Source organism: Equus caballus, chromosome 16 (assembly GCF_041296265.1).
Source record: "Equus caballus isolate H_3958 breed thoroughbred chromosome 16, TB-T2T, whole genome shotgun sequence".
NCBI classification, from domain to species: Eukaryota; Metazoa; Chordata; class Mammalia; order Perissodactyla; family Equidae; genus Equus; species Equus caballus.
Genome location: NC_091699.1, coordinates 93675646 through 93700786, shown reverse-complemented (window position 1 = coordinate 93700786; position 25141 = coordinate 93675646). Strand labels below are relative to the sequence as shown.

Sequence of the window (25141 nt, the reverse complement as noted above, 5' to 3'; positions counted from 1 at the left end):
CCAGTTTGGATCCCGGTTGCAGACATGGCATCGCTCATCAGGCTATGCTGAGGCAGCGTCCCACACAGCACAACCAGAAGGACCTGCAGCTAGAATATACAACTATGTACTGGGGGACTTTGGGGAGAAGGAAAATAAAAGAAGATAGGCAACAGATGTTAGCTCAGGGCCACTCTTTAAAGAAAATTACAGGAGTGATGGTGAAAATGTGGCCTCAAGAGAAAGCCTTGTGTCTGTGTGTCTGGGGGCGGGACACAGTTCTGATTTTTCCTTTTTGTTATGTTTCTTTTAAATTAAAAAATGTCTGTGGCGATGATCTCCTCATAAATGATGCTGACATTTTACTGATTTCTGATCCACAAACCCTGAAGCTGAGTTTACGGGATGTGTAGTGCCCAGCCTGTGCATCTGCAAGTCAGATGTGAAACGCACTGGATTATTTTTGTTCTGTTCATGAGGAAGAGCCGTATCGTTGGGCCGGTTCTGGGGGTTAATGGGGCTTCGCTCCTTCCCGGATCTTATTTATAAGGAGCACAAGTCCAGCCCTCGGGAAGAGGGGAGTGAGTTCAAATCATGGGAGAGGGACAGTTCAGTGTTTCTGCAGAGCGCTGCTCCTGAGCGTGGACGGCTCAGCCAGGAATCCAGCAGGGACGACTTGCTGATTTTCAGACTTAAACCAATGCATGTTTACGAGTGCTGCAGTGTCAGAAACAGGGCTTGACTTCCTCAAAAAGCTGCAGAGCGATGGAGGAGAAATATCCCCTCTCTCTTATCAAGTACTGTGGGTGCAAAAGGACCCCCAGGTGGTTGTAATTGTGGAGGACACGCCAAGAGCTGATCAGGCAGCTCGGCTGTGGTTTGAATATACGTGATTGTTTCATTCTGGCTCTGCTTCTCTTTGTGAGGGCACACACGAGGGTGATGTAGGAACGGGTCCTGCCTGAGTTAGCCCCAGGGGCCTGGGACGGGCACAGGCCTCAGGGGACCAACCACCCCGTTTGCCTGGGGCTGTCCCGGATCTAGCCCTGGAGTCCAGGGTCCCAGGAACCCCTCAGGCCCCGGGAGACGAAGACGAGTGGTCGCCCTCTGTGATGGACCTCAGCCTCTCAGTCTCAGCCTTTGTAGAGTGGACAGACAGTAAGGTGGTCGCTCGGCTTTCACTTCTGACCGTTCCCAATTCAGGGGCTCTTGTGCACCCATCTCATGGGGTGTTTAGGTTTCTGGAAGGTGTTTCTGATGCAATTTGTATAAACTTATTAGCCCAAACATCAAACTGAGTTAGACACCTGTTCCATCCTGGAGAATGACGTTTCCCAGATCCCAAGTCAAGTGTGTGTCTGAATGCACACAGGTTTTCAAAACAGTAAGTCAGCCTCTTCCAAGCTCTTCCCACTCTCCCAGGATGATGTTAGGACACTTGGGAACATTTAATGTTGTTTTATGATAGAAGCAGGTAAACAAGACTAAACCAAAAGATAGGTTATTCTGAATACATAGAATGAAAGTTAATTTGGCAAGGTTCTGTTCACCATCTGTCAAAACTGATACACAAGTTAAGCCATCTTTGAAATTTATTTTCCTGTTCAGTCAGCATTTGCTTATGGAGAATTTCAGCAGCTATTCGGGCAATGTCTATCATGAGCCTTGCTTTCCCTGTTTTGTTTTGGTGCGTTTTTCTGTTACTTTGTATCTTGAACAGCAGTGAGTAATTCTAGGCACATGAAACCACTTTGTTCAACATCAGTGAGTGGTTACGTTCCCTTCTCTGGCTCTGCGTCCTACATGCTGCTTCGTTAAAAAGAGTTTACTTAGCACATAGTAGGAGCTTAAAAATATCAATTCATTTTCAGTTCACTTCATAATTCAGGACTGCCAAGGCATCTGCTAAGTTACAGTAAACCAGTATTTCCCAGTATTCCGACTCAGGAGAACACTCCTCTTCCGAATTTGGGAAGTGCTGCATTGTATATTTCCCTCTTGGAAAGTCTCTGTTAGTATATTAAAGGTTCTGAGAGATACTGCAATAGAATAAATTCTTGTAACTCTGTTTAGCCCCAAATTTCCCAATCTTATTTGACCATGGAACACTTCTGGAAGCAGCTATTATTTTTTTTTAAGTTTTAGCTTAATATCTATTTACTCCCATGGAATACATTTTAGACCATGCTTTCTTTGAATATTTACCCATTTTTTATATACCCTATAAAAACTAATTAATAGTGAATGTTGAAGAGACAGTACCCGGCACAGTTCTTGGTGTTTGTTGAAGACATGGTTACACACACATACACACACACACACACAGTTTTTTTAGAACAGTTTTAGATTTTAAGAAAAATTGAATAGAGTTCCCATATACCCCCTCACCCAATTTCCTGTAATGTTAATATCTTACATTAGTATTCTGCATTTGTTATAATTAATGAACCAATATTGATACACCATTGTTGACTAAAATCCGTACTTTCTTCAGATTTCCTTAGTTTTGACCTAATGTCTTTTTCTGTTCCCGGATCTCCTACAGAATACCGTGTTACCTTTCCTGCCACGTCTCGTCAGCTCTTCTTGGCTGTGCCAGTTTCTTAGACTTTCCTGTTTTTGAGGACCTTGATAGTTTTGAGGAGTGCTGCTTAGGAATTTTGTAGGATTCCCCTGTAATGGAATTTGATGTTTTTCTCCACTTAGACTGGGATGGTGGGTTTTTGGGAGGAAGATCATAGAGGCAAAGTGCCGTTTTCATCACATCTTATCGCCATGACTTAGCCCTGCTGATGTTGACCTTGATCACCTGGCTGATAGCAAGACCCCTCCTGTAAAGTTACCATCCCTCACCGATTCGCTGCTGTCCTCAAGGGAGGACGTCACTGCACAGTCCTCGCTTCAGGAGAGGGAGTTTTTGCCCCCCTTCCTTGAGGGCAGTGAATCGATATTAAATTATTTGGAATTCTGTACGGGAGATTTGTCTCTTCTCCCCCCGCTTATTTATTCATTCAATCATTTGTTTATATGACTGAAAACTCATGGCTGTTATATTTTTACTAAACTGATGAACCTTAGTCAACAACATGCGTGACTTTCCCCCTTACTGATAGAACAGAAGTATCGCTGGGGATGGGTGCGGGAGCAGGGAAAGCCATGGAGGGCCTGGGGAGGCCTCACTCACTCACTCACGTGGAATTGTGCCTCTGACGTGTTAAAAAAAAAAACCACGTCTTTTTAAAAGTTCAGCTCAAGGTGCCTGATGTAGAGATACCTCAGCTGAGAAGTTTGTTGTCAAAGGAGGGAGGAGGCTGAGAACGAGACAAGAAACTCGTAACCAGCTACAGGTGTCCTGCTTTGCCCTCCCCAGATTCACGTGTGAATGGGAGAGAAGGATTTGAAGGGAATAAAGTACTTTCTGTGTCTTTCTAGGGCTGAGGTGTGGCTTCCAGCCATTGGCGCACTGGTTGTCCTTTCCATAATCCACTCAGAGCCAGCCCCATGCAGGCCCGTGATGGCTTTGTAGTTGAGCCTGACCCTACGGTTTTGTTTTCTTCACTTGGCAGTGTGTGTGTGTGTGTGAGTGTGTGTGTAAGTATAAGTAACCAAAGTCTATTTTAAAAATGAGGGAAGCAAGCCCAGGACACAGAAAAGCAAGCCACTGAACCTCTCCAAGGCCAAAAAGACGTTTGTCAGACATTCCAGGCGGCGCGCTGGGCAGCCTCTGGTTCCCTGGCCCCTCGTGTCTGCAGCTCCTGGCTTGGGGAGGCTGCCGAAGCCTTTCCCTTTGAGCTGTCGCTCTCTGTTCCCTGGTGCTGGGAAAGGCCAACGTTCAGGAGGGGAGACCTTACCTCTTGCATGTTTGCTTCTTCAATAGCAAATGTGTACAGGCTTAGAACCTTCCTGGCCCTGAGCCTGCTCTGGGGGCTTTGCAGAAGGAGCAGCCAAGTGCGTTTGCTGGAAAGTGCCAGAGGTGCCTTAGTGTACACTGTCCCGGGCAGCAGTAACCAGAGGGTCGTGTCCATTGTGGATGGGCACCCTGCCCTGTCCCATTCCCATGTTGACCCTTTCCTTCTCCAAGGACGCAGTCATTGCACCAAAAGGTGTTCTGACCTCAGGTGCCGGGGGCTTGTCTTTTTTGGTGTTTTCTAACTCTCTTAGAAGGGGGAAAAAAAAAGATGTCTCTGCTTTAGTTTTGATGCATTCCTGCTTCAGCGGAGAAATCTTCTGTTTGGGTTATCCCTTTCTGTGGGGCTGAGCGAAAGTCTAGAACTCGCGAGGTCTTTAGCCGTCCGAGGCATTTAGTGGCAGTCTGCCCTGGACTGGTTTGGCCTCAGATACCGAATTTGGGATACTCTGCTTTGGTTGTTTTTTTTTTTTAACTGAACTATTGTTCTCTCTCTGACATGTTCTGGAATAGTATCCCAAGGAGTATTTTGTTCATCACAAATTTAGATGTTTTGCCTTCCCTTGCTTTCCTGAGGACTTCCTCTGTCTTTATGTCTGTCTGGGGCCTCCTCTGCCCCCATTGTCTCTGAGCGGCTAACAGAAGCCATGGTTTTAAAGAACCTCAGCCATCAGTGAAGTTCGTGAGCTCCAGTCTCAGAGAAGGTTCAGGAACAGTTGGAAATGAAAGGACTAGACGGAGCAGAGTAGGTGAACCGTGGGCACCTGGGTTGAACCAGGACACCTGGCTTCTAGGCCCCCGAGCATTGATGACCACATGCACTGTCTCTCTGGGTCTTGGTTTCTCATCTCCACAGGAGGATGCACCAGCTGGGCCGTCAGCTTGGACCATCTCAATTATGTTGTTTTTCATATAATTTTGGGGTTACCTCCTTTCACTCTACCAAGAAAATAGTGAGTTTGATGCATACATGACCATGTTTTATTTTATGTTTTCTTACTTTAATATTTTTATGTTTTACGTAAGCAATAAATGCATGTAGGAAAACTTTAAACAGTGCAGAAGAGGGGAGGGAACATCTCCCACGCCTGAACCTGGTTTCCTCTCCAGAGGCACCCACTGTTTACCAGTTCCTCAGGCATCTTTCTAGAGAGATTTGCTGTGTGTGTATCATGCCCCCCCCCACTTTTGACTACAAATAGTAACATGTTCATGCATATAATTCTGTCCCTTCGATTTTTTTCCCTCTGAACAGTGTTTCTTAGAGATTGTTGCATGTAGGTACCTACAGAGCTCCCTCATTCTTTGCAGTAGTCACATGGAATTCCTCTGAGTGATGGATCATAATCTCCCCCCGGGTGGGCATCGTTTTTAGTCTTTGGCTGTTCCAGACGATCCTACAGTATGTATTCCCACACAGGCTTCTCTGCTGGGGTGTTGTACTTTACTTTGAAAACAAAGACATTGTCTGAGCTCCACTTTTTTCCAGTTTCTACAGTTAATAACTGGAGATGTTTAGTCTGAATGGTCCCATGTAGCTTAAGTGGAAGGAAGCAGCTGCCCCACCACGCCTCCCTGTGGGTGTCTCTGTCAGGGCTGGGGCTTTGAAGACCAGCAGGGCGTGGTTGGGACAAGCTTGCCAAGTCTTAGACTGCCCCAGATAAGGGTGCAGACAGTAAGGAAGTCCGCCGAGCAGCGTCTGGGTGCTGTGTGGGCTTGAGAAACAGAGTCCTCCGTGGGTAAACCCAGTGCAGGGCCGGTACACTCCTCCCGAGTCACCGAAGGCCATCCTGCTCCAGTTCTGTCATGTCAATAAGTTACCAGACCGGAGTCAGTTTTCAAATTTTTCAAAGTATCTGATTTAGAAAAACATAAAGTTAATAGCTTCTTAATTGCTTCCCCCCCCCACCCCCCCAAATTTAACCTTTTTCAAGCTTCTTTTTCCTGCTGTGGGGATTTCTGATATTAGAAAAATTCCATTTCCTCATTTCTCTTATAGACACAGTTGGGCATCTTTTTTTGTCTATAGTGTTTACGTCAGAAAAATAGGAGCCGACTTTTTCAGGAGGTTCAGAAGTGGCTGTGCCTGGAAACACTCACTATTCTTCCATCTCAGCTTCCTTCTCCTGGCCTGGAAGAGGTCTTATGAAGTTAGCCTTTCTGGATATCTGGACTTTGTCTACTTGAATCTGTATTTAAAGAGCTTTTTCCCTGTCACACCGTGTGCACGACCCCTGACCTCCCACCCAGACCTTCAAATTGAGATTGTAATTGTGCTCGAACAAGCCACAGAAATGAAACGCTCATTTCGGTTGTTTCGGCATCAGCACAACTGTGCTTTTTCCCCCGTTCTCAAACTTAGAACGTCAGAAACGCCGAGCTGGTTTCCTCCATTCTTCTCATCGTTCACTGAGCTTCCCTGTGTTTCAGGATGGGGCCGGTTCCTTTTGGGGGTCTTAATTCAGGAAGCGGGGCCTGAATTGTTCAGGCAGAATTCTCCCAGAGTTCTTCCTTCCCCTTCAGCATCTCGGTACAGAGCCGAGTCGTCAGTCTATGCAGACCCTTCTTGAACCTTCCTGTTCGAAACCTTTGGGCCCAGGTCCCTGATTTGATGACTGCTGGTTAAGTGGGTCCTTCCTTGTGGTCAGAAGCAAACTATGTTTCTAGGGCTGCTCTCAGGCCCAGCCACCTTCCTGTCCTTCAGTCGAAGGCATGGCAGGGTGGCCAGGGGCAGGTGTGCCGGGAGTCAGGAGGCCCCAACTCTGGACCTGGTCCCGCCTGCCGATAACCAGAGCATGCCCTGCCCCCCTCAGGGTTCCAGTCTCTCTTCCATAAAAGAAAGGCATGGACTAGATAATCTCCAAGGATCCTACAGAGCCTAACATTGTAGCCACAGAGCACAATCCATCTCATTCCTTCACACATCCTCATAGTTTCCATGAGGGCAGGAGCCAGTTACCCAACCACAAACCCAGTGCCTCGCACAGGGGGAACGCCAATAAAGATTTCAGAGAGTTATAAATAAATTTAAAAAAATGTTTTTACCCCACCTCTACTCCCATCCGGAGGAAGTTCCTGCCATGGAATTAGTTGTTTCTTGAGGAAACCAATTCTTCTATAGAAAATCTTTAGTATTGGTAGTGTCTTTCCAGTGTGTGTGTGTGTGTGTCTGTGTGGTCTACATATACATTTAATAGGTATTAGGCTACTTTAAATTCATTTAAGAAAATTTAGTTATCAACATGTTGCCATGTGATGTCCATAGCAAACTGAAGATCTAAAATATTTAACTTTTAGACCAAGTAAAATATGACAATAATTTTATCTTTTATCAGTAATGATACCAAATATAGCTAAAATTGAGAGTTTTTTCTCAGAAATGAAGTGAGTATATAAAATTATAAGTTGTTGCCTTTGGTCCTGACCTAGGAACAAATAGATTGAAAAGCAGGGTTTTCATTATTACAAGATATTGCCCAGGCAGAAGTTAAGCAAATTTGACTGGGAAACCGTTTTGAGAAAAATTAGCACTTTTAAAAATGCACTTTTTTAGAATTCATTAAAGGATTTTTCAGTTTTTTTCTAAAATGAAGTACTATATGCTAAAATTTAAAATGTTGGTGAATGCAGATAAAAGGAAAATCCTTAACAAGTTTAAAACACTTCTGGTGCCTTTAATCACAAACACAGCACTTTTATGTAATTTGTTCCTCACTCATTTTTCCCTTTGCAGAAACTCGCACATTTTTTCTCAGTCAGTTCTTTGTTCCTGAGCCAAGCTCATGCTCTTTGGGGCGCCCTTTTTGATGAAGTGTTGATGGGGTCCTGCTTGTGCGGAGGTCCCGGATCCAGGGCTGTGTTTCACGTGCTGCTTGTCCATTCACACATCCACCCTAGAAATCACGTACCCGCTCCATGTCTGTGGCCACACGCCCTCCCCAGCTCTGCCGTGAACACACAGGTTGTCTGAGAACATGCACACACCCCAGATGTCCTGGTGAATTATCTGGTGAATTATACGTTGTGGTAACCTTTGTGGAATTTACTTTTGGCCACTGTGTTCTTTGAGAGGCTTAAAATGTACTCTAGACACAGGGAAGGTGTGAAATAAGATTTTTAACAGGGCACAAAAGCCAAGAGTAGATGAGTCAGGAGTGGGGCTGGTATCTAGCTCTGTGAATTGAATTAAGGTAATAATTACTTCAACAGTAATGATTAACAGGCAAGGGCTCTGGAAGGAATCTTGGGCATCCATACTCCACGGCACAGGCATTCTGATGGTCTCTCTGATAAGGTGATGTGGGCCCTGCTCATGCATCTCCTCTCTGCTCTTCCCTCCTGCAGTGATGACTCACCCACACCAGCAGCAGGTGGCACCCAGTGCCCTGAGCCAGCAGAACCACCCGCCTCAGAACCCGCCAGCGGGGCTCCTGAGCATGCCCAATGCACTGACCACGCAGCAGCAGCAGCAGCAGAAACTTCGGCTTCAGAGGATCCAGATGGAGAGAGAGAGGATTAGAATGCGCCAGGAGGAGCTCATGAGGCAGGTATGGCCTTCCATGGGGCCTGGCTGGCGGAGGCTCCATGGCCTTTGGTACTGAGGCTGGTGGGTAGGTAGCTGCTAGCCATCAGGGTAAACCTTTTTCTAGAACCATTCAAGGCCCAGAGTTCTGCTCCAAACCTCCTGAGTAGAATCCAGTATCTTCTCCCAGCGTCTGTGTGCACTGTCTTCAGAGCCAAGCTGATGAGAACAAAGACTAGCTATGTCAGCACAGCTCCCTTAGGCTTCCACCGGTGGTCTTTAGAAGGAGAGGAAGAATATGTTCCAATTATCTATGTTTGTGTAAGAAGTTATCCCAAAACTTCCTGGCTGAAAACAGTAGCCGTTTTATTATATCACGCAACTTTGTGGGTCAGGAGCTTGGGCAGATCAGCTGGGCTGTTCTTCGGTACTACATGGTATGACTGAGATCACTTAGTGGCATTCAGCTGTTGGGTGGGCTGGTCTGGAGGGTCCAGGATGGCTTTACCCAAGTGTGTGGCGCCTTGGTGAGGATAGCTGGGTTTAGCTTAGACGAAAACCCGGAGCATCTGCATATGGCATTTTTGGCATGGCAATCGCAGAGTAGTGGCACATATGACATAGCAGCTTAGGTCTCTCTGAGCGAATGTTCCAAGAGACAGGAAATGGCTGCCAGTGTCTTAGGGTCTGGTTCTGGAAACTGTCACCAAGTCACTTCTGCCATATTCTCTTGGTAGGAAGTCACAGAGCCCCCCCAGATTAAAGCAGATAGCAGAGGGGATGGTCCGTGGAAGGAATTACAGAGAATCTTCAATGATCTTTGATCTACCATGGGGCATGAAAAAGAGGGAAATTCAGGGAGAAAGAGAGAGGAAGATGGTTTGTATATGGACTCTGATGGCCTTTGCGCCATACTCCATTCATTCATTCATTCGTTCATTTGTTCGTTCAGTTGACAGAATGTTGCTATGTGTCCGCTGGGTCAGGCTCGGTGCGTGCACTTCAGAAAATGAGTAAAGGTGAATCCTGGAAGGAAGCCACAGTTTCTCCCTGCTTCAGTGGCTTGGTCTGTGCAACAGCAGAACTCTTTCTTCTGTGTTGCTAAACCAACGTCGCCCATGTTTTAGGCCTCATAAATTTTGCTGGCTACATTTTGGGGAGGAAAGCTTTGGTTTATTGTTCTAATTCTTGCGACTTTATGACTCACATGAAGCATGATACATGGGTAGGTTCCTTTCACTAGTTTAAGGAAATAAGTAGTTTTAACTGTTTTGGAGAACTTCCTTGCAGGTGGCTAGGGATGTTACGGTAAACACTTTTTTCTTTTACTTAGATCTGATACTTTCAAAAATATACGTTGACTTCTGTAAATGAATAATGTATTTCCCATCAAATAAATTCTAGGGTAGAAAGTATCTATCCTGTGTGAGGTTTAAAAAACATGATGAATTGCAGTAGTTTCTTAGACGTTGCCTTTGAAGATGAGGGAAGTGAATGTAAATTGTGCTTTCTTGTTGAGTTGAACTGCCCTCTAAATGTGAGGCCTGTAACCTTATCGTATAACTACACTTGTGCTTTTTACCCTGAAGATTTGCATCTGAACTTTCATGGTTATTTCAGGGTAACAGTTGTTTATACTGTTTTTAGATATTCGGTATCATGTTTCTTAGCAGAAAATAATTGTATTATTGTTTTCTGTCTTTGGTTAGTAATTCCATTTGGAATAACTTTTCTATTTTATAATGTAGGGTAAATTAAACAGCATTATGGTAGCATTATAAGTTTTCTCTTAGTTTTTTATTTAATGAACTTTAATGAGTTTTGGGGGTTTTTTTGCACAAAGCTGTGACCATTCTGCAAAGAATGACTTGTTTCTTAGTTTCTGTCTCTTTCTGTGTTTCTCTTTGTCTTGCTCCACCTCCTTCTTTCCCACGGAAAGTATTTCTGCAAAGGGGTGGGGGTAAGAGCCCCAAATTGTTTCCTTTATCCCAACAGTAGGTGCCTTTGAACCAGAGTGTAGTATAGATGGTTCATATTAGAGAAATGCCAACCAAGTTCCTTCGGGGCTGATCCCCAGAAGCCTGGACCTGGGAGCATTTTGCTGCCTCACAGTGTGTGATTGCACCGTGTAGGACAACAGGGAGAAATGCTGTCCGGATTTGCTCACAGAGGGTCACATTTCAGCTCTGACACTGTGTGCACACGGGTGCGTCTGTAGTTAGGAGGAAGAGAAGGGATAGCATGGATGGTTCTGATGTTTTTTTATATGGAATACAGGAAAAAGGTCTAAAGAGACTTTTTAATCATGGAGGATTGTTTTCCCTAGCCAGAAGCGGCCTGCTCCTCAGTGTCAGAGATTATTTAAGGCCATTTGATAAATGGTGTTGGAACGTTCCTTGATGTTTTTCTGGGGTGTCTGCCAAGAGGTCTGATTGTCAGCTGTGGATTATGTGTACACCTTGGTGGGTTTTCACGTCTTGCATCTGGTGATTTTCTGCCTCACTATGTGCATGTAAGCCAGGGCAGGGGCAGGGCAATGGGCTGGCAGTAAAAGTGACATTTGGCTCAACTGTTCAGCTGCCTTCCGGCCTCTGGTACAGACGCCTGATGGATGGAGAAAGTGATGGTCCTGCTGAGTCTGGAGATTGTTGACTTCTGTTTGTTCGTTTGGTCCCACCCCCACGTCCTGCAGAGTCCACGATGCCCGCCTGTCCCCTGCTTTCTGGGCAGTGTGTGGTTCCCCTGGCTCTCCTCTCACCTGCACGAGGGTCCTGGTCGTGCAGCCTGTCTCCTCAGGGTCCTTGCCTTGCAGCAGGCCTCGATCATCCTGCACTTCTATCGAGGGAGAATTTCTTTTTCTTTTTTTTGAGGAAGATTAGCCCTGAGCTAACATCTGCTGCCAATCCTCCTCTTTTTCCTGTGGAAGACTGGCCCTGAGCTAACATCCGTGCCCATCTTCCTCTACTTTATATGTGGGACACCTACCACAGCATGGTGTGCCAAGCAGTGCCATGTCTGCACCCGGGATCCAAACCGGTGAACCCCGGGCCTCCGAGAAGTGGAACGTGCGAACTTAACCGCTGTGCCACTGGGTCGGCCCGAGGGAGAATTTCTGGGAGGGGCCCCATCCTATGCTCTCTCTGTCGTAGGAAGGAGTCAGTAGATGAATTTATTCCCTGATTCTTGGGAACTCATCACTGCTCTGTATATTTTTTTTTATCATTCATAGATATATGATGATAGCTCCTTATAAATTACATACTACAGAAATATTCAGTTTCATTTCTTCTTCCTTCTTCCATGCCCTTATTTCTCAGGCATGCAGTCTGATGCTGTTGCGCTGGGGAGAAAACACTTCCTCAGTCCTTGTTGCACAGTCTGACCTCCCCTCCAGCCCCTCCATGCCAAGGGCTCAAGTGTCAACTCATTGTCACTGAAATCATGCCAGGATATGAACACTTGGATTTGAGGATTGATTACAGATCTAAGGTGAACCTTCATTTCAGGATGGAAAATTATTTTTTTCATTTCTTCTGTCCTTTATCTCCTCATTCATTTATTCAGCCAACATTTATATAGTGGAAAATGATAAAAAGATAAATGGGACGTGGCTGCCCTCAGAGAACGTAAATTTTAGCAGAGGAGACAAAATGATGAAATCTAATCCAAATTGGTAGCCAGAAGGGTAAATTCAAACTGTTCCCTACGTCCTGGGGCCCAGTGCTGCCATCTTCAACTTTCGTTATCGAGGTGGGGACCAGACACACCCCAGCTCAGAGATCTGTGAAAGTGAGCATAGGGTGCTGCTTTATTTCTTTTCAGTGGCCCTTCAGGCCGACGAGTTGAACGGCTACAGAATTAGAATCAAAAAGGCCAGTGAGGCTTGGTATCTCCTCTGATTAGGAATCTTCTGAAGTAGGAGGTTCGCTGACACTGGTCCCTACCGTTTAGCATTGGCTGCTGTAGCGGCAGAGTTGACCTGCTTGTATCTGATCGTGGATGAGTTATCTCGGGATGCGGCAGGTGCTCCAAGCGGAGGGCGTCGCTGTGAGCACGAGGGGCTCGCGGCCGGCTCTGCAGTGCACAGCCTTCTTAGGGAATCGGATCTTTCTCTGCTCTCAACAGGCACATGTCCCAGACCTTGTGAGAAGGAATGTTTGTGAAAGACATTCTCTGCTGTTCGTGAGAGCGAGTTTCATTTTTGCTAAATTTCCCAAAAGTCTGTGGAGCAGCTTCAGGTTCAAAAGGGAAATGATGACCCTCGAAAAGAGAGCAGCCTCAGTTGAAGATGTGCTTCCTGGTATCTTCATAGTTTTAAAAAAGAAATTAGAATTCAGCTTGGGGAATTTTTTTCTGTTTTTTCAAGGAAGATTAGCCCTGAGCTAACTGCTGCCAATCCTCCTCTTTTTGCTGAGGAAGACTGGCCCTGAGCTAACATCTGTTCCCATCTTCCTCTGCTTTATATGTGGGACGCCTACCACAGCATGGCTTGCTGAGCGATGCCATGTCCACACCCGGATCCAAACCAGCGAACCCCGAGCCGCAGTAGCGGAACGTGTACACTTAACTGCTGCGCCATTGGGCCGGCCTCAATAATTTTTTTCTAAGTAGAAGAATTAACTTTTTAATTTTTAAAAATGTAATTGACTAGATTTTTTTTTTTTCTGGTTGAGGTAAAAGAAAGCTTTTTGCCAAGTGAAAGAAGACAGACCCCAAAAAGCTATATCCTGTATGATTCCATTTATGCGACATTCTGGAAAAGGCAAAACTATAGGGACAGAGAACACATAAGTGGTTGCCAGGGGCGGGGGTGGGAGGGGCAGCACTGGGAATTGGGTGGACGATGGTGCTGTGCTGTGTCGGTTGGAGTGGCTGTTTCAGCACTGTGTGTGTGTGTCAAAACTCAGAAGTGTACCCCACAGAGTGAATTTTTCTCTGTGTAAATTAAAATAATAATAAGGTAAGATGATCGCACAAAAAAACAAAACACATTCAGTGTAGGATATGTGTAAAATACTCAGAAACCAAGAAGAACATAATAAGCACTCATATTCTTACCTCAAGGGAGTGCCTCTGAAGATGGGAAATTTCTTCCCAGTGTTTCACAAGACACGGTGCGTACTGTGGGTTTTAAAACAAAACTGGGAGCCTACGTCGGCCTGTTGCGCGCCCCTCCCTCCTGATGTGCTGGGAGGTCCGTGATCTACCCCGCGTCGGCCCTGGGAGCCCGGCACTGACCTTGGCCGTGGTTCTTCCAGCTGCCTGGACCCCTTTCTACGACGGGCTGGACGCAAATGTTACAAGACCATGAGCCACACAGGCCCACAAGGACCATAGAGTATTCTGTTACAGCTTGAAAGCCGACAGTGTTTGCTCAGGATCCTAAAGGGCGTGTTTGCAGCTTTGCCCATGAAATGGAAAGTTTTAGTGACTGGTAAGAAATTGAGAAACAGGCCTCTGTTTCTCAAACAGCGCTGTTTGCTCATCTGAAGGAAGGAACAATTCCTTGACTTGAAAACAGCCCTGTGTGTTTATCCAAGGAGAGCATTTCTTTTCATGGGTGTCACTGGTTTCAGTCTGAAGTGCGGTGGGGCGCTCGGCTGTGGCTGGGGCACTGCTGTTGCCCCCAACCTGCCCTGGGACAGGGGCACGCAGTTGTCCGGCGAAAGTGCTGACTAAGCCTGGCCTCTGGTTGCCAGGGCGACGGGACAACCGGGTTGGTGGCGGGGTGGGGGGAGGGGCGGGGGAGGCTCAGAGCTCTGCTTCCTGCCCGATGAGGAGCAGCTGAGAGAGGTTCGCAAGGGTCGTGTCACGGCAGCCCGAGAAGCCATATGGTGGCCAGCTCATAAAGAGTCTTTCCTGCAGAACAGGGGGCTGCAGTCCAGCTTTTACAAAAGCACATCATTACGGTCACTTTCAGGTGGACTAGGACATCAGCGTCGTGTGTCCAGCCGGTGTAGAAATCCCTGGGGGAGCCGGCTCTGAGTTCATTCCCTCGTTGGGTCAGCAAACGCTCTTGGCACTGAGCAGACCCACCTGGTCCCCGCCTTCACCGGGCTTCCATTCCAGCCCCCATCACTGTTTATTTACCTACAAGTCCCAGAAATAACCCATTTTCTAAAATGTCCTGGTGTTCCCATGTTGTCGAGGAACAATTTCAATTCAAGCCTTTTTACAAGGACCCTTTGGAAAAGTGTTATAAATTGAACACATTTTTTAAATGGAAGTTCACCCAATCTGCACAAAGGAAAAGCAGGTTTTTATTTCTGTTCTTAATAACATCACTAAGGTACAAACAAATATTTCATTTCAAAATCCATTCGGCTATTTTCTTTTCTTAGGTGAAGAGGGAAGAATATCTAAATTATGATGTTTTCCTTAATGTGATTCTAAGGGGCAGCAGAGATTATAGAAAAAACACAAGATTGTTATGTACATCCTGATTTAAAAGAGCAACAGGCAGCCATGCATAATAATTATGGACTCAACAAATGTCTTCCCAGAAGTGTCAGAGTTTTGACTGTTCCTTCTTAACGACAGTCTGGCAGCTGAGCCTGTGTGACGAAGTATTTCAAAAGGGGAGGCTCCAGGAAATGGGACAATGAATTTCTAGAATCCCTTGGCACGGAGTTAAAAAGAAACTTACATTGGGAATGTTTTCAAGTTTTTTTTTTTTCTGTAAAGAAGGTAAATAAGTCAGCATTCTGCCTCCAAAGTCCCTCAGGGTTTTGGCAGAGAGAACAATCTCTCTGTACCAGAATAACTGTTTTAATGTTAGGATTTCAAAATATTGTCTTTATTTTTTTCATTTGTTTCTACTCACCCCACCCTTTATAATTAGAACAATCCGATCTTCCATTTTTTGGTAGAAGCCCTGGCCACACACACTTGCATCAAGCAGAGCACCCTCAGAAGAGGATGCTGTCCTTCATCTCGTCTCCCTCGGAAGGACATTCCACTGAGGGCGGGAGCCGGCCGACAGCCGGGCTGCAGGATGCTCGTAACTGCTGTTTGCTTTCTCACCTCCCCTGTTGATTTATTCCGAGGGCAAGCTGCAGGCCGAGGGGGCTGGAAGGAAATGGGGGTTGAGGTTTGCTTCCAGGGCCACCTTCAACTCACAGATCAGCATTTGTCTTCCACGTCCCTCACCCTCACAGCTGTTTGACACGCCACCTCTCCCCCAGCTGCTAGGAGAGGGTGTTTTTTTAACCCACACTAATTATTCGTTTCAGGGAGCTGGATGGATGACCACAAGCTCGGAAAGAGATTCTCAAGCCCTTATTTTGCAACAGCCTTTCCACCCCAGCTTGGATCTAGCGGAAAAATAAAGTGGTGGTGGAGGAGGGGCGGGGTGGGGTGACCAGGGGCAGCCTTCCAGATCTTTCTGAAACTCGTCTTTAAAATCTGAACTTATAACTTTTCTCGATGTGTTGTGAATTCCCAGGACAGTGGCTCCACCCGCATACGTTGAAAAGGATCATAGAATGCTTCCAGTTCAATCTGTTTTCCAATTCCGGGAGGGAAACTGTGTTCAGGACAGTTAAACAGGCGTTTCATTAAATTCTCCTCGAAACCGTCTAAAGGAAGGGGGTTGGTACTTCCATTTTATCGCTGAGAAAACAGGCTCAGAGAAGGGAAGTAACTTGCCCAAGTCCCACAGCCAGTAGGTGAAGGGCCAAAAATCTAAGGTCTGCCTGCGTCTGCCCTCGGTTTCCTCTCTCTGCCACAGCCTGTGTGGTGGCTGCAGGAACAGACTCCGGAGCCTGATGCTGGGAAAGTTGCTTAACTTCTCCATGCCTCAGTTTCCTCATCTGTAAAATGGAGACAGTTGGGTTGCCATGAGGATGAAATGAAATAATACGTGAAAGTGCTCAGAACAGTGTTTCACGCCTAGTAAGCCACGTGCAAGCATTAGCTAACATCTCTCTTCTACAGCATTTCACACTGTCAGGAGCTCGTTCTACTGACTGCCCCGCCGTGCCAGGTTCTTTACAAACATGCTTTTAATCCTTCTAACAGCCCAGCAAGATGAGTCTCATGAGCCGTCTTTTTTCAGATGAACAAACTATCACGAAAGGTTAAGAACTGAGTCCGAGATGTTGCAGCGAGGGAGTGGCTGAGCGGGGATTTGAACTGCCGTCTTTCCAAGGACACTTTGTGTCCTGTGCCACACTGCCTTTTCTGTCCCTGGGCATGTCTAATAGCGTGGAACCATCACAACTGCTTGGGAATTCCAGCGGCCAGTAGCCTGGAGAAAGGAGAAGACCCAGTTGTTCCGCTGAACAGACTGCCCTTCAGCGTGTCTGCCTCAGACCTGGGTAGGAGGGGTCTTCCTTCTTCCATGCGATAGTCTGTTCATAGTTTGAGAGCCAAGGTATGCCCCTCAAGGCCCTTTGGTTAAACAGTCCCCTGCTCCTTCACAGGACGTGACGCCCGGACCCCTCGCATCCTGATTTTTCCCCTCTGGTCACTCTTTGTAAAGACCTCAGCAAAGTGTGAACAGAGCCCTGGCTGGAGCCTTGCGCTCGGAGGTTGAGTGAGGTAGGCAGGTCGGTTAGAATGACCAGAGAAGCAAGGCTGCTCCGCTCCTTGAGATGGCAAGGAGCCCTGGAGATGTCAGGCAGGTGGAACCCACAAGGCGTGTCCCTTATCTGTCATTATTTGTTGCAGTCTGCCTCCCCCTATAGCATCCTCCGTGGGGCAGAGCACTGTGCTGTTCACCACTGCATCCCTGCTCCCGAAAACAGTACCTGCCCCCGGCAGTCTCCGTAGTATTTAAAAAAAACACACACAGGTTAGAATGACTGACTTCTTGTGGGGGGCTGAGGGAGTCAGCTGACTCGCATTCTGAGCTAGGAGAGGTGGTGGTGGCAGTAAGAGAAAGCTTGAAGTTAGTAGGAAGGGCTGCTTTGGGGCTGGGTGAGGAGTGCAGTGTGACATGTGGGGTCTCGGACTCCAGCTGGACACATTTCTTTAGGAGTTCAGGGCTGGAAGAGGGCAAGGGTAGTGGCTTGCTGCGGCTGTGGTGGTCAGGGAAGGCATCCTGGAAGAGGTGCTGTAGCAGACCTGCCAAGGGTGGGTGAGATACGGCTAGATGAAGAGGGACCCAAAGTACTGATGAGTGTAGGAACCCGAAGACTTGTTTGGGAGGACAGGGTGGGTGGTGGTGGTGGTGGGGACACTGGGAAGGGATCTGTGAATAGACCTGTTGAACAGGGGCAGAGTTGGGGTATGAGAGACAGACCAAGGGGCTCGGATGTGCCTCCAGCTGGGCGTTTGCTGTCCTGCCTGGACTGGGGAGCTGGATGGAGTGTGGGCCGAGGGCAGCTGCATCACCAGCTCTCCGATTGGAGGCCTGAGTCCTGCCCTGGCCCAGCCCTGGCCAGCTGTCCCCTGTTTCTGGTTGGTTTACCTGGTCCGGTGCCCCATCTTCTGTCTTTGCTCCAGCTGTTTTAGCTCAGTCACTCTTCACCGCTGCTGCTCCGTCAGACGAAGGCCAGGTGCTGGCTTTAATTTCTGCCGGTACAAGGACAGCGGATGTCATGGCTGCCAAAATCATGCTGAGGCTGGGGATTAATTTTATACCTAAATTTAGTCTTTTAAAAAAAATCCTCCCTTATTTGCATGGGGATGTGTTAGTGAGGTTACTTCTTTTATTTCCAAACCTTGGATTTTGTATTGCTTTTTTTCTCCTTTCAGTTCCTAAGCGGAAATAGGAAAATATTTTCATTCAAAAAAAAAAAGGCTAGTCTTTTAAAAATTCTAAATATGAAACTATTATATTATAAAATTATATGATAAAATATAATTGAGATGAAACTTCTCACCACTCTCCCTTTATGTTAAAAACGAATTTTATGTTATATGAGAAGGTTTACAAACCTCTCCTGGTTAAAAAAAGAATTTGTTTTCTTACCCCTGCTGACTCATGATGAATTTCACACTTTGGTTTACTCCTTCCGAGGTGACAGTTGACCGGGAAGAAGTGTGACGCAGCTCAAAGTGGATCGGTTCCACATGATAGTGTGACTTTTAAGATTGTTTATTTTTGTTTTGGGTTTTGTTTTGTGGGGTTGGAATACAGAACATGAGATAATAAAAGTTAACAGGTGTTTAATGATCTTGTGTGCCAGGCACTGTTCTAAGCACCTTGAATGTATTCCCTCACTTTATCATCACAGCAGCTCTGTCGGGTAGATGCTGTTATTATCCTCACTCTACAAATGAGGAACAGAGGGGTTAAATAACTGGCTGGGAGGTGGCAGGGCCAGGTTCAGATCCAAGCATTCACCCCAAATCCTTGCTCCTGACCACTCTGACCTCCTGCTCATCTTCTGTGTCAGGAGCAGGAAGAGTGCAGTGGTATCATTACATGAGCTTGGAGTTTGCACCTGGCTAGTTAGGATGTATACAGTAGGCTGTTACTTCACTCATTTGTGCTTGAAGATGAGAATTGAATGTTCTTAGTTTATTTTTTCTTTTATTACTAATCAAAATTTAAAATATTTCCATTTGAACTGCAGTCATATTTTTTACTTATTCGTTGAGCAAATACTTACAGACTGTCGTAGGGGCTGGGTGGACTCTGGGAATGCACATGACAGGTGGGATCTCTTGCCTCCTGGAGCTCCATCGTGATGGGAACGACAGACCAGAAATGCAGACGTTGCTGTGAAGAAAATGTCCTCTAGTCTCTGGAGAGATGGCGTTTGTAGGCGACAGACGTGAAATGAGGAGGGAACTTGGGGAAGATCTGAGGAGCGTGTTCCAAGCAGAGGGCACAGCTGGTGCAGAGGCTGGACGGGAGGAACAGCGGGAAGGGAGTGAGCAGGGGAGCATGTCAGAGATGAAGAAGGGCTGTCACGCAAGGCTCCATCCAGGGGGTGAGGGAGCAGGCGGATTTCGAGCAGGGCACCAACGTGTGGCTGCTTTGAGAAATGACTTGTGACCCAAGAATAATCTTGGAGAAAGTGTTGCCCCTATATTAACTTTCTAACTCAGACTAGCCTAATTTATATTTCAAAGTTATTATTCAGGTACATCCCACACCCTTTCTATATTCTGTCTCATTTGTTAGTCATTTGAAGGTGGGAAATGATACTGTGAGGCCCCACAGAGCAGAGCATCGCCTCCCAGGATGACGTGGGGTCAAGTCTTCAGAGTAGTGAGGGAAATGACTTCGAGGCTGAAGAGTGGGAACTTCAGTTATCTTTAATTAAAAATAGAGGGAACAGAGGTGAAATGGCCCAGTGAAATGTTTTCCCCGATATAGTGTAGGTTGTTTCAGCTTTGGTTATTGTAAGTAGTCCTTTTGAATTTTATTTATATATTTAGTGACACACAAGCATTCCTTTAAAAATTTATATCATATCTATTTGAAATATACCAGGAATAATTTAAATGAGGAGGAAAGTTTAGAACTGTATATTTTATGTCTAGTTTCTTATACTTTTTATCATAATTTAAACATTTTATTTTCATATTACATGTCATTATAGATGACAAATAATTCATATGCGTTATGTATATATTTTTTTATCCCATGAAATTCCAGAAATGTTTCTTATTACATTTAAATTCAGGCCACCTGGCTGTTGCAAATTCAGCCAGCATTCTTAAGGCATATGGTGGTAAAATTTTGTGAAGTATGAAGAAATGAAGCAATTTCTTCAGCTTGTATGCTTAAGAGGTTATGTGTTTAGGGGTAAACCCCCCATTTATTTAGAGTGGTTGGAGAATGGAATATTCTAATTGAAGTTGATTTTTTGGATAATGAAGATTATTACCCAAAGGACTTTTGCATTGACAGTTGATAAAGAACTGCAAATTATGTCACTGACTACATGTTTTCATCTAGTGAGTCCTGTGTGTGTGTGTGCTCGAGGGGTGGCGGGCTCACTCCTGTTCTGTATGAGGCCTCAGGTCAGCTTTGGTCGGAGAATAAGATTCTAATGCTCGCTGCCTGCCATGTAAAAACAACTATAAGGAAATAATTCAGTTTTTCTAGATTTAATTCAGAAGATACTTCCAAGATTGGGATTATGGACTAAAAGCTTTTTGTTTGCTTTTTATGGATTATTGAATAAAATGTATGTTAATTAGGTATTTATGTTAATTATTTATGTTAATTAAGTCTTCTGATTATTTGCAATCTGAATGAACAGAAGTGAACCAGGAGCGCTTTCTAGACAGGGCATTTATTTCAGTCTAATTAACAATGTAGTTTCTTATCGATCAGACCTCTCACTGTTTATGAGAGTCATGCTGCCATAACTCCTAGTAACAGGGCAATGAACTCTAGTAACCCCAAGTTTTATGGCTGATGACTTCACTAGACTTGTCTAGACAGCACTTACTCGCTAAAATCATAGCATGTTAGGCCTGGAAGAGATCTAACGAAGATACTGTAACTTAGATGGCCTGAGTGTTCTGTTTGCCATTGTAGCCATGGTTCTGGGGTTTGAGGGATGGTGAGACCAATGACTTCAGCCTGGAAAGTGGGAAACTGATAGGCATAAATATGGGATGGGCCTCGCGTGGGTTTGGGATGCAAGTACAAACATACAGAAGTATTCTCTGGGAACAACAGCAAATTTGAAAGAAATTTGACGGCTGGGTTGTGTTTGTCAAAGTGGCAGAGGCTCTCTGGAGGCTATACCTAGAGAAAGTAATTGCAGGCAAATTCGTAACTTTTTGGATGGACTCCTCCTGGCAAAGCAATTCTAGCTTAAAAAAAATAATGCTAGCGTTCTAATTTTTGCTAATGAAATCCATATGTTATCAAACAGTCTATTGTCAGTGGGTTTGGACTCTATCTGCGTGGTCCCCAACCTTCAGCCATTTTACTCCAGTCAACAACAAAGTTAGTCAAATAGAAAAACTGATTGACTAACAAACATTTTAACTGGTTGTTTTGCTCTCCTGGCTGTTGACATAAAACTGCCAGATGTGGTTTAATTTCGGGCTTGAACTCTGTAGTCCCACAGCTTTACTGGCCTCTAAGTGGCAGAGACCAGAATGTACCTGCTGGTCCAGGAGAGTCCAGTTGTTTTGATTGACTTTGGTTTGGTCTCTGCAGCACTTGGGGTATAAATAGCCTTGTCCCTGAGAAAGCGTCTTGAGGCCTTTACAGATTTGGGTATTTAAACAATTGGATGGGTGGGACAGTGGCTGCGTCACTGCCCTGAGGGCGGACGTTAGCTGAGCTTCTCATTAACTTTGTGAAGGTTGAGAAGGTGACTTATGCCTGTAAGACTTTGTTCCGAGAAAGAACACTAATGATTTCCTGATGATTTTGACTTATTGGGAATAAACGGAAAGTGTTTCGTGTTTTGTATAAGTTTTCATGTCAAGTATACTTTGCTCCAGTCTGACAATGAATGAAGAACTCCTGCCTCTCCCTCTGCTGTCATTTCTGTAGGAAGCCGCCCTCTGTAGGCAGCTCCCCATGGAAGCCGAGACTCTGGCCTCGGTTCAGGCTGCTGTCAACCCGCCTGCCATGACCCCGGACATGAGATCCATCACTAATAATAGCTCAGATCCTTTCCTCAATGGGTAAGTTAACATTTGGAGGCCACTTATTTTGGCTTTCTTTAGTATGTGGTCTAGAGTGTCATGGGTCTTTGTTTATGTTGGAAAAAGATGGGGAGCTTGGAGGATTGGGGCGAGGATAGAGGGAGGAAGAGGACGAAAGTGGCAGAAAAAAGAAAAGCAGAGGAAGTCATCTGCCTTTCTTGGTTCTTAATCTCAAATTTAAATATTGAGGATGTGATACGGAGTGACCCTCTAGTTGATAATTTGAAAATGAGAATGAACTTATCATTTCAATGGGGTGGCCCCATGTAGCAATTATTTGAAAGAACCTTGGGGTTTTATGTAGCCAACAGGGGGAATAAAAGCATGTCATGTGGCAAGTAGAGAACAAGACAATTAAGAGATGATGTTTATGCTGAAATGTGAATAAGGTTTATAGCTCAGTTAATGGTGTTATTCAGTGTCGATTTCCTGGTGCTGATAATTGTCCTGCGGTTGTGTGACGTGTCCCTGGGGAAGCTGGGTGCAGGGCCCATGGGGACTCGACTCTTTGACATCTTTTATGTGTGTCTAAAATTATTTCATAATAAAAAATTAATTAAAACAGAGAGATGATGTTTTGAAATATGAGACACATGAGCAGAGGAAAAGATCATTTAGCCAGAAACGTCTTCATAAGTAGAAGTGGTCAACCTTCATTGTAGTCTTTTAAACCCAAATAAAGGGAAGTTCTCTGTTTCCTGTGTCTTTCCTGCCCTTGGAGAGGCTTCTGGCAAACAAACAAATACAATTATGGAAGTTATTGAAAATAGATGAAAACAGTAACCAAAGTAATGAAGAAAAGGAGTTTTTAAATTGTTGACTTAAAAGTATTTCAAATATGCAGAAAACTATAAAGAATAACATAAGATTTACCCATATACCCAGCACCCAGATTTGCCATATTTCCATTGATCTTATTTTTTTAAAAAAATAAGCATTACAATATTTAACCCCATCGCAGCCACCACTCAAATCCGTTTCTTTCCCTTCTTCCCTCCCAGTGGAAGCTACTAGTTAGAAATTGACGTGTGTCCATCACATGTGGTTTTATACCTCTCCTTGCCTGTTAGTGTGTGTATCCAGAAGCAATATTCAGCGTTGTTTTCTGTTTTTAAAATTTACATAAATGGTATTATACTCTATGTGTAGAAGAGTGTTCAAATTATTATTTTGAGATGAAAAGGAAATCCATGTCAATTTACTGTGAATGGCCAGTTTTATTAGCTTACAATTTATTAATCTCATTGACATTGGGATGCATGTTTCACAATTAAAGGCGAGGCAAAGTCTGCCTCTTCGTTACCTGCCAAGTTGGGCAGAATGAGAGAGCGGCCCTGGTTCAGGGTTTGCGTGACTGTTGTCCTTCCCACGTCTCCTTCGCGGGCTCACTCTGCGCGTTCGCCCTTTGCTCTCCAGGGGCCCGTATCACTCGAGGGAGCAGAGCACTGACAGCGGCCTGGGCTTAGGATGCTACAGCGTGCCGACGACTCCGGAGGACTTTCTCAGCAACGTGGACGAGATGGACACAGGTAGGAGCACGGCCTGCGAGGATGTGCGGTGTGTTGGCAGTTTTAAATCGTCTCTTTAGTCATCTCCGTGTGAAATCCAACCAGAAACGCTTAATCTCAACAATAACATACAATGACACCTGAAAAGCCACCCAAACCCCGGGCACAGTTACTGAACTTTAGTTCCTTCCCCATAGTTTATAGAAATAGTTTTCCATCGACACAAGAGTCTAAATTCTGCTCTTTTCCCTTTTTTGCTTGTTCTTGCTCTGGAGCCCCTACCTCGCAGCTGCGTCAACGAGCCATTGTCCACTTTGTCCCTTCTCCGCAGTGGACTGCTGACACGCTTCTGGCTTCCGGTCATGATGTTCAGGCCGCTCTTTCTCTTGAGAATCGGTGCTGGGTTATAGTTCCGCCGAAGTGCAGATTTTTTCGTGCCATTCGCTGCGCTGAGGAAGCAGTTGGCAGTGGGCGTTTGGAAAGTTAGGCAGCTCAGAGGATTGATTCTGCATTGTCGGCTCCAAGTGCCCCGTGGCAGCAACGTCCTCCCTCCAGATTAGAACGTCCTCCCTCCAGATTAGAACGCCGAGTCAGAGGGACTTTCGCCTTCAGGCGCGGCCTCCGCTGGCTTCCAGCTGCCTCGCCTTTTCTCCTCTTCTCAAGGAGCGAGGCCTCCAATGGCAAAAACTGAATTTGGCCTTATTTGCCAAATCTAGACTTAATTATCAAAGTCCTAATCTCCCAGAAGATATTCTAGAATCAAAAATAAATGATGGCTGAGGTGTCCACTCTTGGGAGTTTTTCATGCAAGTTCCTCCTCCGTCATCACTGACATTGAAAATTAATTGTTCTGTGGTGAAAATAATGGCTTTCCCCAACACCACTGTCAGTAGTGCCTGTGTTTGCTGCGCTCCAGAGCCCTTCGTGCTCTGAGTCCAGATGATTGGTCAGACGGGAGTCAGGCTTGGCCAGGGTCGTGCGGTCAGGTATGCGTGGAGGGCCACCCCGGGGGCTCCCTGCAGGCCACCATCTAGGGTCTGGAGGATCCCCACAGGCTGTCTGGGGAGGAGTCGCCCAGGGCCAGTTGGGAAGTTTGTTTTGTTCTTCTTCAATTTATTGCTTCAATTTCCCCCTCCCTCCCTGCCTCCCTCCCTCTCCCTCCTTCATCTCTCTCTTTTGTGGTGTGAGATTTATCTTGACCTCTTTGGAACAACCTGATAAGTGACTCCTTCCTATGTTTAATAATTGTTTGCTTTCATCTTTGAAACACTGGGAAGCCAGTAAAGATAAAAAGTTAAATAAGAAGAGACTCAGGAGATCTAAATCTAAGCCTGACATTTAAAAAATATGTATATTCTGTTCTTCGGCTTTTTAAAATGACCTCGAGTGGGTAAGTAGGGAATGTTTTGAAGCCAAAATGTGGAATGAAGTGGGCTCCTGAAAAGAACAGAGTCTATGCAGACGGGCACCTAAGCTGACTCTTTGCTTCTCCACTTACTGGTACTGACTTTGGGGAGGCACGTATGTTCTGGGGCTTCAGACTTCTCGCCTGCAAAGCAGGCTCACTCCACAGAGTGTGAGGAGTCAGGAGATCACGGAGCTTGGGGCACGGTTCCCTCCCGCCTCCTAAGAAGGCTGAGTGAACGCACA

General features: G+C 45.6%; 1 protein-coding gene across 1 annotated transcript in view; it reads left to right on the top strand.

The window, feature by feature from the left end:
* Nucleotides 1-25141, top strand: part of WWTR1 (WW domain containing transcription regulator 1) — a 120535-nt gene that overhangs the window by 89599 nt on the left and 5795 nt on the right. The window contains exons 4-6 of the mRNA XM_023621089.2: nt 8231-8433; nt 21829-21962; nt 23400-23512. Coding sequence (XP_023476857.1) covers nt 8231-8433; nt 21829-21962; nt 23400-23512 — 450 coding nt within the window. The remainder of the gene's footprint in view (nt 1-8230; nt 8434-21828; nt 21963-23399; nt 23513-25141) is intronic.